This window comes from Aegilops tauschii, chromosome 2, assembly GCF_002575655.3.
Source record: "Aegilops tauschii subsp. strangulata cultivar AL8/78 chromosome 2, Aet v6.0, whole genome shotgun sequence".
In the NCBI taxonomy this organism is placed as follows: Eukaryota; Viridiplantae; Streptophyta; class Magnoliopsida; order Poales; family Poaceae; genus Aegilops; species Aegilops tauschii.
Genome location: NC_053036.3, coordinates 536,071,426 through 536,089,872, shown reverse-complemented (window position 1 = coordinate 536,089,872; position 18,447 = coordinate 536,071,426). Strand labels below are relative to the sequence as shown.

General features: G+C 43.3%; 3 protein-coding genes and 1 pseudogene across 4 annotated transcripts; 1 reads left to right on the top strand and 3 right to left on the bottom strand.

Annotated features, from left to right (window-relative positions):
* Positions 1–1,931: 1,931 nt before the first annotated feature.
* On the bottom strand, positions 1,932–2,843 carry LOC109784278 (F-box protein At5g07610-like). Its single transcript, XM_020342874.1, has one exon. It carries the CDS (start codon positions 2,841–2,843, stop codon positions 1,932–1,934), a length of 912 nt encoding a protein of 303 aa, XP_020198463.1.
* Positions 2,844–6,758: 3,915 nt separating this feature from the next.
* LOC109784277 (SKP1-like protein 1) lies at positions 6,759–8,419 on the bottom strand. The gene has a single exon (XM_045233798.1). The coding sequence runs from the start codon at positions 8,355–8,357 to the stop codon at positions 7,830–7,832; it is 528 nt and encodes a 175-aa protein (XP_045089733.1). The 5' UTR covers positions 8,358–8,419; the 3' UTR covers positions 6,759–7,829.
* A 5,542-nt stretch (positions 8,420–13,961) lies between these two features.
* On the bottom strand, positions 13,962–14,476 carry LOC109784275 (SKP1-like protein 1; annotated as a pseudogene).
* A 58-nt stretch (positions 14,477–14,534) lies between these two features.
* LOC109784274 (protein FAR1-RELATED SEQUENCE 3-like) lies at positions 14,535–18,221 on the top strand. 2 transcript variants are annotated; one of them, XM_040399618.2, is made up of 4 exons: positions 14,535–14,662; positions 15,466–15,709; positions 15,807–16,499; positions 16,601–18,221. In XM_040399618.2, the coding sequence occupies exons 3-4, from the start codon at positions 16,073–16,075 to the stop codon at positions 16,660–16,662; spliced, it is 489 nt and encodes a 162-aa protein (XP_040255552.1). In that variant the 5' UTR covers positions 14,535–14,662; positions 15,466–15,709; positions 15,807–16,072; the 3' UTR covers positions 16,663–18,221. The 2 variants fall into 2 exon arrangements, with proteins under 2 accessions (XP_040255552.1, XP_020198461.1); XM_020342872.3 differs by lacking the exon at positions 15,466–15,709.
* The last annotated feature ends 226 nt before the right edge of the window (positions 18,222–18,447 follow it).

Below are 18,447 nucleotides of genomic sequence, written 5' to 3'. Positions count from 1 at the left end.
GACTGGCCCGTACGACGCCCTGTGGCCATGCCTGCTTCGAGATTCGAGGGTAGTGGGCTGTACTACGGCCACGCCCCGTCTTATCACCATTATGTGGATGCAGTCCTGGTGGATGCAGTCTTGGCCGGCTTCTGGGAGTCGGCACTCTGTATGGCCGGCTTCTGAGAGTCGGCTCTCTTTATAGCCGGCTTCTGGGAGTCGGTCCTCTCAGGGCCGGCTTCCTGGAGTCGGCCATCTCGTAGCTTTCTTGGGGAAGGTTTCTGAGGCCGGGTCGCTTTCTGGCAGTCGGCCCTGGGGATGGCCGGCCGGGGGAAGGCGGCCCAGCGCTCTGTATGCTTGAGGGCTTGAATGGCCTGGAAATTTTTCTGAAGAGTCAGGGGGAATCGGTTAGGCTACCCGTGACCATTTACTCCGACAACCGCGCTACTGTGCTAGTGATGATCAGCACCCATCAGGGAATGTCATTATCTCACTTGAAGCTGGGCAATAATAATAATGCTAGTAGAAAAGAGGAAGAAAAGTCCGAGAAATGTTTCAAAATGGACTGTGTACTTTTTTGAGGGAATTCGACATGGACCGTGTATGTGAAAAAAAGGTGTATAGTTCCAGAAGAAATAGGAAAATGTATAGAAAATGATAGGAAACATGTGGAGATCACGGTTAAACAGTTAAATAGATCTATGCAGATTAGAGAATGAATAAACCTTACCCGCAAAAAAAAGAGAGAATGAATAAACCATGGCGTAGTGATATGCACTTCATATTTCTCTACATGTACGTGTATACCGGATGAATTGGTGATATTTTGCACAGAAGGAAAGATTTCCCCAGTGGAACCGAGGGATATGTGAAGACTACACGATCCTCTGTAGAGGTCAGATTTTCGAACAAAGTTCAAGTGGATTCATTAGATGCAACAAATATAGATAAAAGAAGTGCAATGCCTTGCCGTTGAGGACTAAGATCAAGTAGACGTTGCGACAGTCTGACTGAGACTTTCAAGTACACTAACACGTTGAAACGCTGCACGCGGGAATATTGGGGTTTAGGCCAACCACATTCCTGAAATATTTATGGCCAAGAAGCCAGATTACATATAACAAAATGGAATAGTAAATCTAAATTATATGGCCAAGATATGGAATGGACTCTTAACTTTTACAGCCAGGAAAGCCAGATTAGAAACAAATTCGTGTACAGGGCAATAGTTAGACAAACAACAATGGTAACCATGTAGTTTTTGTTACAGTATGCTTAATCCGTAGGGATATTAGGCATTATTTAAGTTGAGTCAGAAATCAGCACACAGAATCAAGCTAGCTGGAGTGTAGGCACCAGCAGATTGAACGGCATTATTTAAGTTGAGTCAGAAATCAACACACACATAATATTCAGCCTAAGAAGCAAAAACGTTGTCTGAAGGTAACACCGCTGCCGCTCTAAGGTTACCAGGGATTGCTCCAAAGAGAAAATCAAGCTAGAAGGAACATAAGCACCAGCAAATTGAATTACATAATCTAAGTAGATTCAGAAATCAACACAGATAGTTCAGCCTACAGAAGAGCCAATTCTTGGAGGAAACATGAGCTTGACTACTGCCCATCTGCACCTGCAAATGAGTCCGAGAACAGTGGAACATAGGGTAGAAATGTCACTGCCTTGTTTTTCCGAAGGTTAAGGATTCGATGAAATTTTCGATGTTGCATATCATAAGCTGCCAATGTCTCATCATCACATGTGTCCAAGAAAATAGTGTCGCAGTCTGGATGAATAGCAGCCACCTTGTACTCCAGCCTAGGTATGCTGATCTGCAACTCATCATTTCTGGTACTATGCTTCAGGGCCCACTGTTTGCTATCATAATCCTCCAAACACCAGAGTGATGCTACCAGTGTGGTACTCTCCTTTTTCTTCTCTTGTTCTTGCTATTGTCAACGCGAGCTAGGGGTGTGGTAGCAAAGTGCAAGCACCCCTGTGACACTCAAACCACATGACGGCACACGGATAGTCTTCCACACCTGCCGCTCCAGGTCCACTGCTAGCAGCACAACATCGTCGTCCATCTTCATGGGATACAACAAAGCAAGCAAGTGCAGCATACCATGAAAGAAGACACTTGTAAGGCCAGCGAACAGGCTAATTTTCTCAACCAACCGGCTTTGTCTATGCTTCCAGGCTCCAGTTTGCGAAGAGTAGATGTTCACTCCTGTCACGCATTTCTCCTGATCAGTCTCCTCAAACTGAAGAACGTGGAAATGGGATGAGACTGCTGGATCAAAAGCCAAACGAGCTAAGATGCGATGGCCGTCTTGCACCTCTGAGTTAAGGGGTAGGTCCACCCACCTCCCGGTGCCCGGATTGCACACGACGTAATGGCATTCAACCGGTGCATTCTCATCTGTGGGAGGAGAAGAATGGGCCATGTAGCAGTGGCAGAGGAGGAGGCCATTGCATGTGTCCAGTTGAATGACGTACAAGTACTTTTCGAGCGGCAAGAAACGGAGGAGTGGGTCGATCGACGGAGCTGCGCCGTCGGAGACGTTGGCGAAGTGGAAGTGCTGGAAGCGGGGGTCTTCGCTGTCGTAGGTGCTGTAAAGGAAGCCGGCGAGGGTGTGCGGCAGCTTCTTGCGGTTGGCGGGGTCAGCGATGAGGTCGCGCCAAGACGGGGAAGCGCACTTGAAGCGGTGGACAGACCTGGCCGGGAGACGGGAGAGGATCTCCACGATGAGGTCGTCCGTGAGGAGGCTGACCGCCTCCGCCACCGTCACCGCTTCCTCGGCCGACGCCGGCGGCTTGGTCGTCCTCCTGGCCTTCTTCTTCTTCCCAGAGCTCTTCTCCTCCATGGCGCCGCTTATAAAGCAACACGGGTTCAGGATAAATCAGTCTGCAGAAAGACGAATTGATGGGGAATTCGCCGGCCTCACCGTGCGCGTGAGGAGAAATACCTTGGTTTGAGGCGGCGGCGTAGGCTGCGATTGTCCATGAGGACGCGATGGCGGCGCTTCTCGGCGGCGACAGGGAGGGGATAGGTAACCCACCGATCAGAAAATGTTAACTGTGGCAGCGTAGTGGATGATGTTGGGCCGCAACGGGATTAGCAACGAGATTATAAGTGCATGGGCATATGTTGTTGGGCCGCGTCCCTTTTGTCTAGCATAAGTGCATGGGCATATTTCTAAAAAAATACATACTTTTTTTTAAATGAAGCATTAAGAAGGTACATAAAACAATTAGCACATAGACGATGAGATTCTTCAACTAAGAAAATATTCTACAAAACGAAACCATGGGCATAGTGCACACAAGTGCTCTCGTCATTCTGAATCAAGGTTTTGGATTCCGAACATATTTCGGACCAAATTTATAATTGAATTTTTGAGTGATAAAACATAGATATGCAATACCTCAAAACCAGTATGACTAACCGAGCAATTTTTGAATATGCTAGCAATTTTTTCATATAAATTAATTAAGAAATACAATAAAATAACACGATGAACATATTAAACATGATGATTGAATGAATAAAAATACTATGCATATTAATGAGAATTGACGAGTAGGACTGTTTCAACCGAGTATGGCATGCCAGATCAAGTTTTTCATCCCAGAACCTAAAAGGGGGAGACAAAATGATGCCACGAGGATGCACCCACCAGGGAAGTAACACCCATAGTCGTCACCATCGCTAGCATATATGTATCATAGTTTTAAATAGTCGGCTATAGCCCCGCTATAGCTTTTTCAGCAAGGTGCCGCTAAATAGTCTCATGTACAAATAGCCCACTATAGCTGATTTAGAGGTCCGCCGCTATTTAGCATAGCCTGCGATTTAAAACATTGATATATATGCCTTGTGAAAAATATTTCACTCGGCCATACCTCCACCCCATGCCAATAGTCCTCTAGTCGCAACCTCAACGCCCAAATCGGGGCTCCAGAATCAGATCTAGACAAGACGATGCCAATGTTGAGCTACTTGCCAAGATATTCGTGCAATGTACACCTCGCCGTCCTCACGACCAAGGCACATCGCTAACACCACCATCGTGTAGGCCACCAAAAATTCGACGTGAGTCCACAGCCCCAACGTCCAATTCCCCATGTAAGCAGTGCTACAGGGACAGGCCCAACCATCATCGTCATTGTTGGACAAAAGGTCTTTCCGGTGAACTCTTATGAGGTGGCAAGGAGGAGGGGGGGGGGGTGAGGATTGTGGTTGCTCATGTTATGACCAGCCCTCAAGCCATCCTCAGGAGACTGACGTGACTCCACTTTCTACCCATAGTTTAGAAGTAAATACAACTTCATTAAGACCATTTTTAGCCAAGCTACTCTTCCGTTTTATCCTCGTAGTGGGTAGATGACTAGAGTACTAGGGTAACTAGATGATACCCCGCGCTTTGCGGTGAAAATAGGTTGCAATATATTTGTAATTGTATGAAATATTTGGACTAATAATATAGGAAAATTGATAAAAATGCCTATTATATATTGTATTGGGTTATTGTATAGCTAAAAAAATATATTGAGTATATGTAGTATAATATATTATATTTTTTGCATGCATGTTGGGTGGGCCTTTGATGATATATGATATGTGTTCATGACTTACAGTGGGGATCAACTAATAATGAAGAATGATTCTCATCCATGCTATGGTGGGCCTTTGATGATGTGGCACGTGGGATGCCGAGCCTCCATCGAATCTCCTTCGCTCTAGATCTGCCACTTTCTGTCGGTTGCTGGCCGGCCACCGGAGCCTCGCCTTGCGCTTATTTCATACAATAGATATAGGGACGCTACAGAACAGTGATGACGACCTCCTAATAGAACCAATGAAAAAAATAGCGTGCTACAGCAAAATAGCGCCGACCTCAAAATATGCTATTAGCGTGCTATATCGCGCTATAGCGTGCTATTAGCGAGACATTGTACACTGATATATTTAGCGAGACAATTCTCAATACGCTATAGCGTGCTATTAGCGACGCTATAGTGCGCTATTTTTTTCAGTGAATAGAACACTGGTGCGTGTTCATAAAAAATAGGAAATTGGTGTTCCTGCCTCCTGCATTATGTTTTCAACCATTATGCCGGTCGGTGCTGTAGTTGCCTTGTCCCTCTCATGCCAGATTGTTTCGCCTTTAACAAGCTTCAGAATCGATCACCAACCAAACTAACACGAATCATCTCTCTTTCAAGTCCCTTGTGGTGAGAGCTTAGGTTATCCTTCTTTAAAATGCATGTTGATCAATCAAGCAAAGAAGTTTAAAGCTGGGAACGATCCATGATTACGTCACAATATTTTTTTCCAGGAAAGCAATGTTATTCAACATCGTAAACCATGGAAAAATATTGAAGGGGAAGTCAACAATTATAAGTTAAAAATCTAACGAAACACTTGTTCCTATAGCACCAAAGACAATGATAGAAACTCTTGTTAAAGAAGAGATGACTACACAGAGCTGAAACCCAATGGTTAAGTGCCATTTTGAACAGAACATTATATAATAATGAGAGCAAGTGCTTGGCCGATTTTGTAAGACAGAGGCCGATTTTGTACAGAATTTCAGCAGCAAAACGAATCCAAACAATATTTTCCATCAAAGAACGATAAATGACAACTCTTATTAAGCACAACCATGCATACTCAAGGTTATGCAACATAAGTATTTTAAACCTCATTTAGTCCTAAAAATTTTCAGAGAGTAAATTAATCCATTTACCATTCTAAGAAATTTAGAGTTGAATTTGGGGCTAAATGAAAACTTAACAAGCAGAAGTACCAACGAAGTAATCTGCATGCCTAAACCAAAACCAAGATGTGAAGTTTGTCCTCATCGCACCAAAGGAAGTTATTACTTCTAAAGCCTATTGACATACTTTTGTGCCAAGCATGGCAACAGAAAACAGGTTCAGGAGACGTATATAATACCAGGGAAAGAAGCAAAAAATAACCATCTTAATCAGCATTCAAACAACACATGAACTAACCATCAAAGAGGCTATTCTCATCAATGCACTCAGTGCAACTGAAGCTTATAGGTTGAAAATGGGCCAAGAAATAAGACCGTTAGTTCAATTTTCAAGTGTTCAGAAGATGAAAGCTGCCCACACTGCGAGTGACGGAAATGCTCAATCATATCATCAGTACGCTAAGAATACTGAAAATACATCATCGAGTAACAAAACCGAAAGAAATCACAGCAGAAATGGAGCAGCGGGTTGTGTTCATTGAGAGTAAAGAAACTGGACTGCTAAGAAGTTTTGGCCACATACCTGAACAAACTCGACTGAACTTGATCATGTGTTCGTTGTATCCAACAGAAGGCCTCAGAGACGCAATGTGTGCGACTTGTCACTTCATTAGAGTCAGTACAACTCACAGTTCCTTCACCGTCGAATCCATGATGAAAAGACTACGGTTGGTAAAGCAGCAAATGAAGATACAATACTAGTACTACGGCAAAAAGAAGAACATGTGATCCACGGCCTCAGCAATATACAGCTTACAACACAAGCGTGTTAGATATTTTAATTATATAAGACATCATCGGCCAAAGAACAGCTGAGGTTTCAGAAAAAAACAACAAAGAGAGAAACGTAGCTTGGACACGAAGAGGAGTAGCTCAAGTTTAAATGTAACTCAAACAAGAAGCAAGATATCTGAGATTAGAAGGTCTCATGGATGCATTAGCGTTCTATCTTGCACTTCATGTAACTCAAATGGTAGAGTTGTCAGTAGAATTCACGGTTCCATCACTGTCCAGTGCAGCAAAAGGAAAACAAATATTGTTTCAAAGTTTCAGGAGGGCAAACCTCAGATCAGTAGCACGACAGGAAATAATTAAGCAACCAAAATGACAAGTAACAGCTAGCTAGCATGAGTGCTTCAGTACAACTTCGTCAATTTTACATGTTGCCAATGGAGAGAGACCCCAATTGTTCAAACGCAGTACTAGTGAAAACTTGGGGAAAAGAAGACAGTCGCAGATGAACGTAGTACTATACAGAAGAGAAACACAAGTAGTACTGTAGGTCCAAAACAGAGCGCATTAGTTTGTGTTTTGCACTTCATGTAACTACTCACTGGTGAGAGCTTGAGTTATAAGCCGATCCCGGAATAATGTCCATCACAGGGGCGTATTAATCCCTAATTAAGAAGTGAACGAGTGGTACTAGTGGAATGTCACATGCTTGAATGGCCAACATAACCAAAAGAAATACTACATCAATCCGATACTGAATGATGGCGCTCGCTTGCGAGGGGGGTGCGCAGGGATGGGACAACGTTCCCAGCGACGCTGAGCATGGACGTTGGGTGGAGAAGCTCGTCCTGCCTGTCTCTCGGCGCCTCCTCTCACTAGGCGCTAGCAAAAAACGACGAAGTGGCACGGGATTTTGGGGACCTGGTTGGCGTCAAGACCAGTGGAGACCTGTAACCCGAAACAAAACAACAAACACGCGCCCGCTCTGCGCGATGGACAAATGCTGCTGCTGCGTGTTGAGATTCCAAAGGTCACAAAATTGACCTGATGCCAAATGAAAATCATGTCAACAGATCTTTAGCAAATCTGTAGATATGAAATCCGAAACAATATGGCTATTTCAAGTTAGCCAAAAATATCTCAAATCACACGCATAAATCAGCTAAGGATAATGTTACCAATCAAAGCATCCACTTGACAAATAACAATTCAGTTTCACAAGTAATGAACTAATGACAACCGACCACGATAGGTTTCTTCTTGCATAATACGAAGTATAAAAGATGAATACTAAGCAGTAATTCAATGAAACAGTGCCTAACTAAATGCTTCTCTTCTCTACTCAAAAGCCCACGGGTTCTCCCTGCGGATTTCCGCCTCCTCCTCGGGTGTGAAGTCATTCTTGATGTTGAAAGTCTTGCGGATCTCCTCCGGGGTCTTCCCCTTGATCATGTCTGCAACGGTCTGGCAAGTAAGGTCGAGCAATCCCTTGATGTTGAGGTAGTTTGCAGCCAGGATGAGGTCGAAGAGGGTGGCCTGGTCGACCTTGACGAACTCGGCGTCAAAGCTCTTGAGGTCCTCGGCAGGGGCGGCGGCTGCAGTAGAGGTGAAGGAGCTGGCGTCGGCGGCAGCGCCGGAGTCGGCCGGTTTGGGGCTGGCCTGGACGTGTTTCTTGCAGTACTCGATGACCTTGGAGAGGATCTTGGAGTCGACGTTGGGGAGCGGGATCCCGTTGTCGGCGCAGTCGTCCTCGATCATGTGGCGGATGGTCTGCGACTCCATGGCGACCGCCTCCTCGATCTGAAATTCCTCACCGTCCGAGCTCTTGAGCGTGATCATCTTCTTCTCGCCTTCCTCGGCCGCCATCGAGCAGACGATTGGGAGGCGAAACGAAACCCTAGCAACAAGACGTACGCGGCGGCGGAAGAGCAAACGAGAGACGGGAGCTTCTTTGCGTATTGGGCTAGCTAGGTGAGGAACCGAGAGAATTTATTGGGACGGTGAGGCGATGTCTAGGTTAGACTCGGGGAGTCAGGGTCGTGGTCGTGCTTGTTTCGTATTCATCTTCGCCAGGAGGGGACGACTCGTGTAGGGCCCGGCCTCCTCTAGTAGTTTCCGTTTCCATCTTCGCTAGGGAATAGATCACGGAGTCAGCACGTCGGACGGCGCTGCGTGGTCACGGCCGGGCCAGGTGCCGCCGCGCGTGGAGTAACACCACGTTCGCTCGTCATGGTCTTGCCCGGCCTCGTATGGCGTCCGTCGGCTAGACGCTTGAGTCCCTCGTCGGCCGAGAGCCACTCTTCTCCCTCCCATCTCAGCGTCAATTTAGTGTTGCTCGCTTGCTGCTGCTGCTGCTGCTTTAATCAATCAATTCTAGGACAACCAATCAATTTTGATTTGTGTCTTTCTTTAGGGTACATTACAGATTTTTCCAGAGTTGCCATGGTTTCAGAGATCTAAATTTTCCATCTCACCAGAATTTCGCCGTTTCAACTAAATTTGCTATGTTTCTATTTAGTTCTGCTGCTGCTGTAATCAATCAGTCACCAATCATTTTTTTACCTGCTATGCTTGTGTCTTCGTTAGGGTACACTAGCACATATGCCCGTGCGTTGCAACGGGAGAGTTTTTTTGCGAGAAGCATCGGGAGAGAATTGATGTGTCCATCAAAACGGTCTCCACACAATAGTGGGGCGATAGAGAGGAAAGCTGTGGTGTTCTCGCGGGTCATGTTTGGCCCGCGAGATCTTTATAGTAGTGGGGTTGGTGGGAGTGGCGGCCACTACCCAATTCGTGCATTTTTTTCCTTCAGGTCCGCCTCCTTGTCGAGGTTGCGGTGACCCTCCTGATTTCTTTTAAAACATGTTAGCATTTTTTTCTTCGAAAAAACGTTAATTTCTACAAAAAGGAAAACAAAACTTGAGATAGGAAGAATTTCTTAAATTCACAAACACTTTTGAAAGCATGATCATTTTTAAGGCGGAGAAACGAACATTTTTCGAATTTGTGAATAATTTTTTAAAATGGAAACTTGTTTTAAACATTCAAATCAATTTTCAAAAATGTCTTTTTAATCACAAACATTATTTTGAATGTGTGAACATATCGATAAAATGAATATTTTTCGAATTTATATTATTTTTTAAATTAAATTTATTTTAGAAATCTAGAAAATTTCATTTTTTTGTGAAAATGCGAACATTTTTTTAATTTCAAACATATTTATAACGAAAATAAAAATTTCAATTTCCAAATGTTTTGAAAGTGGTACAAATTTTGAAATTCTAACATTTAACAAAAATTAGTACAAGAACGAAATTTTGGAAAATTTAATAAATTATTTTATGGGAAAAGGAAAAAATAAATTGGAAGGTTAAAAATAAAAATAGAAAAGAACACAAAAAAAATAAAAATGGGCCGGCCCAACATTGCGCGACTGATGGGAAGGTCCAACTATATGCCGCCCTGTGCGATAAATAAAGTTTCCCAGCTGCGTGCGCAGGATATAAATGGGTGGCTATTCTGGGCCCTAGTGCGTGCGGCTCACGTACGAAATTCTGGACAAAACTTTTTATTTTTAGCAGATGAACCGCGAAAATTTAGTACCACCTCGGATATAACAAAAATATTTTCGGTGGTGAACGGATGAAAAAAATTGAAGAAACGCACCTTGCTTTATTAGTAGGTATAGATATAGATATAGATTACATATTTCCTAATTTGGCATGTTTTCAAAAAACTAATTTTGCCTTCTCAACTAAATTCACCATCTGTCTCAGAGAACTAAATCCCTAGGAAAAAAACTCTTAAATTATCCATGTAATTATTACAGATTCCCAAAGTTTTCATGTTCCCAAACTTAGAAATATGATCTCTAATTCACGGCAAAATGTGAAAAAAAAACAGAATCATGTTCGGAAATCATTATGATCATGTTTTTCTACCCATGGAAAACTTAGAAGTATTTCTAAATTTTCACATGGCAAATTCATAACATTTTTTGTCTTCCATACATGGCAAATTTAGTTCTTTTTGCACCATTCCCATTGTAAGCTTTTGGAAAAAAATTCTCACTTAACCATGGCAAATTTACTTTATGGGTCATGGCAAATTTGCTTTCTGAAACATTGCAAATTTAGTTTATGGACCATGGAAAATATTTTAACTTCGTAGTTACGATTGTAGTAGACAAATGATTGCCCTCATGTTTTGTAAAAAAATTCAGTCCGGATTATTCATAGCAAAAAAAATGGAACATGTCATTTTTATACCATGGCAAAAAAGTGTGGAACTTGGAAAAATTGTTTCACAAACCATGCAAAGTTTCTTTTTTATCATGGCAAACTTTTATTTTGGCCATGGAAATTTATTTTTGTTAGCATGGTTTTTTATATATATTTGGACCATGGCAAATTTAATTTTTGTACTAAGGCTTCGTACTTGGTGGACCATGGTGAATACATTTTAGAACATGGCCATTTATCTTTTTTAAACATGGAAAATTGTTTCACTCATCATGGCAAAATTACTTAATTTATAATGGGAAATTTGACCATCGTAGTTTTACTCTATGGCAAATTGTGACTGGCATGGCAATCTCTTTTTTCTTTTGAAATAAGCACGTAAAATTTTATTGTGCAAAATCTATGAATTTCGTCACATCACAATTTATAGTGCGTTCAAAATTATCTTGGTCTTCAAAAAATCTATGAAAGTGAATTTTCCATGCTCCTCTATCCTTGCCTGTGGCAGCAGATCATATAGGTCAACGTTCCTTAGGTTATGGCCGTCCGACCAATGACCGCAAAACAACTTACTCCAGATTTATGGTGACATATGACCTTACTCCCGAGCCGAGTGAAGGACTGCCAAGACCACCGCCTCCGTGCCCGCGATTGCCGCGAGAACTATGTTAGGCCACCGCCTCAACCAGTTAGGCTCCCCGGATGGAGGATGCCATGGGAGGCAGCAGTATGGGGCGGACTTACACTCCTGCCAGGGAATAGGATAGTGGCTCCCATGATCCCGCCGAGGAATTTGACGGCGCTGGGAGCGACTGCATCCATTGGAGATGGCATGCCATAATGGTGTCCATGAGCAGCGGTGGCAAGCACTATGATGCCAATCTGGCCACCCCCGCAAAGCTCTCGCTAGATCCAGTCCCGTTTGGATTGTCATCGCCGTTGATAACTCCGCCTTCACCTCCAACCGCTGCATGTACCTGGCCAAACGTCCCCCAAAGCACCATGGGAATGGAACCCCCCCGCCGCCGCCGCCGCCAGCCGCGCAGGCAAGCCTAGTGGCGGCAAGGGGAAGGCACACGGGGATGGCTGCGAGAAAAGTCGATCGAGTCACCGCGCGAGTCGCCCACACGAATGACTGCTAACTTATATAGACCGAGAAGTAAAAAAATTGAAATTGCAAATAGGGAAAAACAAAACTAGGACTGAAGGCAGGGGGCAATGACATAGCTAAAAACTAAAAGAATATGATAGAAAAGTAAAACAAAGAATTAAGAGAACTAAAGAGTAATGATTCCAATGTACTTCCTTCATTCCTAAATATAAGTCTTTGTAGAGATTTCAATAAGAACTACATATGGATGTATGTAGACATATTTTAGAGTGTACATGCACTCATTTTGCTCAGTATGTAGTCCCAATTGGCATATTTAAAAAGACTTATACTTAGGAACACAGAGATAGCATGCATGCATGTAAAACCTAATGCTTGGATTAAAAGATCGTAGGAAAAAATTAACTAAAGAAAAAGACTGAAATCCAAGGACTGATAAAAATAAATTGCAAAGAGGGACTGAAGAAGATTCAGTAACGAACTGAACAATGACTGATTAACAAAGTAAGGTATAAACATAGCAGAAAAAGAAAAACGGAAGAACGAAGGACTACACTGAAAATGATAACTAAAATTGAAATTACTAAGCTTTCTGAAAGCAATGAGACCGCACAATGAAAAAACTGAGATAATCAATTCTGTTTTGCCCTACTATAATGAAGAAAGAACACTGAATAGAAACTTATTAGGAGGCTGAACACAAAAATGAAGAAAGAACACTGATTACTCGAGAAGAATAAAAAAGACTGGGGAATAACCACAAACTTAAACATAAAACTTAAGGAGCCGAGAGACATAAGAAAAAGAAACTAAGAGAGGGCCTGGTGTGTTCTGTTTAGTTTTGACGTTTAAAAATAGTACGACTGAAAAATGATGCAACCATAGTCAGTGAACAAAGACTTAAATGATAAACTCAATAACTATAGAGATGTAGCTCCAATGCCAAGGACTAATGACGAGAAACAAGCCTGCATTCAGACAATCGAACTAAACCAACATGTCCACAACCAATCACTCCAAATCACCTTAACCACTCTCGCTCATTGCCATGAACAAAATTATGACCATGTAATATCCACACTATATGTATGTACTAGTCAGTTATTTTGGAACATGAATTTGATTGAATATCTAGAAGCAACTACACTCAAAATGACAGCCTAGCAAAATTGACGCAGACAATCAGGACTGAAGAACACTGATACCATCCCACGTGCAAAAATCATTTTACTACTGAATGCCCCCATACACTCGTATACCTAGTTTTCGCTGCTAATGACACTCATGAAAAACACCCAAAAATTACGCACAACACTAAAGACGAATGAAGCGCACAAAAACTTCACTCCAGCTCGTGGGCGTAGGTGTTCCAGCCACAGAAAAAATTAGCGCGCTATAGCATCGCTAATAGCACGCTATAGCGTATTGAGAATTGCCTCGCTAAATATATCGGTGTACAATGTCTCGCTAATAGCACGCTATAGCGCGATATAGCACGCTAATAGCATATTTTGAGGTCGCCACTATTTTGCTGTAGCGCGCTATTTTTTTCATTGGTTCCAGCACATGATTTCCACCGGAATGAAAACATTGGGGGGGGGGGGGGGGGGAATCAACGGCTCTGAGTAAGGACGTCGAGGGGGGGGGGGAGGCCATACCTGTCTCTCGCTAGCAAAAACGACGAAGTGACACGGGTTGGATAGTGGAGACCCGTAACCCAAAAAAGCAACTAAAACACGCGCCGCTAGGGTCGATAGGACAAATGCTGCTGCGGTGCGTTGAGATTTGTGACAACGATCCAACGATCACTAGATTCGACCTGAAGCCAAATGAAAATCATGTCTGACAAATTTCGATGGATCTTTGGCAAATATGTAGATATATAGTGGGAAATAATAAGGCTATTTCAAGAGAGCCAAAAATATCTCAAATCACACGCATAAATCAGCTAAGGATGATGTTACCAATCAAAACATCCACTTGATAAAATTCAGTTTCACAAGTAATGACAACTGACCATGATAGATTTCTTCTTGCATAATACGAAGTCTAAAAGAAAGACCAATACTAAGCAGTAATTCAATGAAACATTGCCTAGCTAGATGCTTCTCTTCTCTACTCAAAAGCCCACTGGTTCTCCCTGCGGATCTTCGCCTCCTCCTCGGGCGTGAAGTCATTCTTGATGTTGAAAGTCTTGCGGATCTCCTCCGAGTCTTTCCCTTGATCATGTCTACAACAATTAGGCAAGTAAGGTCGAGCAATCCCTTGATGTTGAGGTAGTTTGCAGCCAGGATGTGGTCGAAGAGGGTGGCCTGGTCGACCTTGACGAACTTGGCGTCAAAGCTCTTGAGGTCCTCTGCGGGGGCGGCGGCTGCAGTAGAGGTGGACGAGCTGGCGTCAGCGGCGGCGCCGGAGTCGGCCGGTTTGGGGCTGGCCTAGACGTGTTTCTTGCAGTACTCGATGACCTTGGAGAGGAACTTGGAGTCGACATTGGGGAATGGGATGTTGTTGTCGGCGCAGTCGTCCTCGATCATGTGGCGGATTGTCTGCGACTCCATGGCGACCGCCTCCTCAACCGGAAATTCCTCACCGTCCGAGCTCTTGAGCGTGATCATCTTCTTCTCGCCTTCCTCGGCCCCCATCGATCGGAGGATTGGGAGGCGAAACGAAACCCTAGCAAGAAGACACGGGAGCAGCGCAGACGCTCAAATCTGGGCGGCCGGCGCAGCGGTGACAGACAGGAGAGAGAGCTCGCCCGCGGCTTCAGAGCTGTCAACTGGGAAGATGAACCCCCGGGCTCCTGGATGGAACAAAAGGTCAGTGGTTGAGTCGATCATGCAGATAAATTGGAGCAGTAAGAACCTGGCATAGATGTGCTGAAGTAGTGTGTTCATTGTGGCCATGACAATACTTGTATGCTTAGGTAGCAAAAGATTTCTTGTTACATCAAATAATCTACTGGGACTTGAAGACAAATGATTCCATGGATTATAACAACTACAGAATTAGATGCACTCGCTGTAGGTAAAATGATGCTTGCGAACCAGTGAATTACATGGATCTAGTTAGTACTCCCTCTGTAAAGAAATATAAGAGTGTTTAGGTCATTAAAGTAGTGATCTAAAAGCTCTTATATTTCTATACGGATGGAGTATGAATTATGCTTGCTGAACCTTTGTAAGCTAAATAATGGACTGGAACTTTTTAAAGAAATGATTCCCTGTATTAGAACCACTACAGAATTAGATGCACTTGCTCCGAGTAAAATGATGCTTCCAAACCAGTGAATTACGTGGACATAGTTAGTATGAATGATGCTTGCTGAACCTTTGTAAGATAAATAATGCACTTGAAGTTTTTGAAGAAATGATTCTCTGGATTACAACCACTACAGAATTAGATGAACTTGCTCCGAGTAAAATGATGCCTGCAAACCAGTGAATTACATGGATCTAGTTAGTATGAATGATGCTGGCTGAAACTGCAGAAATTAGATGCTTTACTTCCTCTATGAGTAAAATGATGCTGGCAAGCAAGTGAATTACATGCATCTAGATAGTGTGAATGATGTTTGCGGAACCTTTGTAAGCTAAAATCATAGTTGCCTGTTTTCGCAAAGGCTACGTATTGGAGCTGCAGTACCTAGCAGAGCACCTTGCCCAAGCCACGTTAGTGCATTTGGGAAGGTTGTCAGGAGTTTGGCTGAGAACCCAGATGTGAGTGTGATTACCCCAATTATTGGCACTACATTTGACTCATTGGGTAAGGCGTACAACTTCTACAATTTGTACTTGTGGGAGAAAGGCAGCCGACTGAATGTCAAGAGGACAAAATGCATGCAATAAAAAGTGTGTGGGTGCTCGGTGAGTACCATTTTTTGCTAGTGGTACTGCTTCAGCAATCCCAGTTTATTTGATCAGGTTGCGAAGTTGGTAACGAAAATTGCTAATCATTTGGCAGGGGAAAGCTGGTGTCGAGAACACAAGGTCTTGCCGATGCGGATGCCGATGTGAAAATTGCTACTAAGAGCAGAAGACAATGGTTGGTATATTGCGGAGCATAGAGACACGCACAACCATTCGCTTTCACCTAATTTTGGTGAAACAATCCACTGGCCTTCACGCAAACACATATATGTTTACACCAGGGATCTTGTGAAGCAGTTAAGGCAGAACAATGTCAACCTTGCAGAGGTGTACAGCATCATAGGAGGTTTCTTTGGGTCGATGGAAAATGTTCCGTTCACGAAGAGTTCTCTGCATAATTTGTGTGGCAAGACAAATAGGGACCAGGCAGATGAGGAGGATGTAAAGAAGACGATGGATGTGTTTGCGGAGATTGGAGCTAAAGATCCGCACTTCACATACAGGGTTCAAGCTGACAGTGAGGATAGGGTCAAGAATCTGATGTGGGCAACTGGTAGCAGCAGGCTGCAGTACAACTTCTTTGGTGATGTCATAACATTCCACACGACTTACAGGATGAACTTGTATGACATGCCTTTCGGCCTTTTTGTTGGCGTGAACAGTCACTTTCAAAGTGTGATTTTGGCTGGTGTTCTTGCTCGCGATGAGACCCAAGAGAGTTTGGAGTGGGTTTTTCCAGAGTTCCTAAGAATGATGGCTGGTTCTCCACCCATGACCATACTTAAAGGTATTTTTCTCTGATTGGAAAATTTGACAATCCTTCGTCTGACATACAGATGATCTATATTTTGTGATGGTTGTTTACCTGATCGTTGGACTGTTTTGTAGACCAAAACCGTGCCATGGAGCTTGCTATCAGTAAGATTATGCCCGGGACAACACACAGATAGTGCAAATGGCACATTTTGAAGAAGGCAAAGGAGGCGTTGGCTCCTCTGTATACAAAGAAAAGTGACTTGTGGTGGCTAGCATACGTGTTTACCAAAATAAAGAGACGCCTGAACTAATCGGGAGAGATAATCTTAGTACAAAACATCATAGATAAATCATGATTGCCCACATAATGGGCTGACAAAAAAGATTAACATAGATCACATCGTTGGATTAGTATACACAAAAGAGTATACTAGTACGTTGGCACACTGATTGCCACAGTTACAGACCATTCCTGATTACAAGCTGCGATTACGAAAATTAACTAGTACACCACACTGGGGGGCTATCCCCTATTACAAACCATACCGCCCACGGAACTAGTTGCTGCGCTGCACGAAAATTAAGAAAAGCATGCCTAGTACTCCCTCCGGTCCTTTTTAGTCCGCATATAAGATTTGTCTGAAGTCAAACATCGTAAACTTTGACCAAGTTTATAGAAAAATTACGAACGTCCAGAATGTGAAATCAAAAACATTTGACGCGACATGATTTTTGTTTTCATATTCTATAAATTTGGCATTGTAGATGTTAATATTTTTTATATAAATATGGTCAGACTTTACAAAGTTTGACTTCAGACAATTCTTATATGCAGAGTAAAAAGGACCGGGGGAGTACAGTTAGTTCCGGCCAACAGCAGCGCTGTGTGATACGTCCATTTTGCATCATGCTTTTATATTGATATTTACTGCATTATGGGCTGTTATTACACATTATGTCACAATGCCTATTCTCTCTTATTTTACAAGGTTTACATAAGGAGGGAGAATGCCGGCAGCTGGAATTCTGGGCTGGAAAAGGAGCAAATATTAGAGACCTATTCTGCACAACTTCAAAAGTCCTGAAACTCCACGAAAGTTATTTTTGGAAATAATAAAAAATATTGAGCGAAGAAATACGTCAGGGGGGCCTCCACCTGTCCACGAGGGTGGGGGGCGCGCCCTACCCCCTGGGCTCGCCCCCCTGCCTCGTGGGCCCCCTGTTGGCTCTCCGGTGCCCATCTTCTTCTATATGAAGTCTTTTGTCCGAAGAAAAATCACAAGCAAGCTTTCGGGATGAGACTCCGCCGCCATGAGGCGGAACCTTGGCGGAACCAATCTAGGGCTCCGGCAGAGCTGTTCTGCCGGGGACACTTCCCTCCGGGAGGGGGAAATCATCGCCATCGTCATCACCAATGCTCCTCTCATCGGGAGAGGGCAATCTCCATCAACATCTTCACCAGCACCATCTCCTCTCAAACCCTAGTTCATCTCTTTTATCCAATTCTTGTCTCTAAGTCTGGGATTGGTACCTGTAGGTTGCTAGTAGTGTTGATTACTCTTTGTAGTTGATGCTAGTTGGTCTATTTGGTGGAAGATCATATGTTCAGATCCTTTATGCATATTAATACTCCTCTGATTATGAACATGAATATGCTTTGTGAGTAGTTACGTTTGTTCCTGAGGACATGGGGGAAGTCTTGCATATTAATACTCCTCTGATTAGTAGTCATGTGAATTTGGTATTCGTTCGATATTTTGATGAGATGTATGTTGTCTCTCCTCTAGTGGTGTTATGTGAACGTCGACTACATGACACTTCACCATTATTTGGGCCTAGAGGAAGGCATTGGGAAGTAATAAGTAGATGATGGGTTGCTAGAGTGACAGAAGCTTAAACCCTAGTTTATGCGTTGCTTCGTAAGGGGCTGATTTGGATCCACATGTTTCAGGCTATGGTTAGGTTTACCTTAATACTTC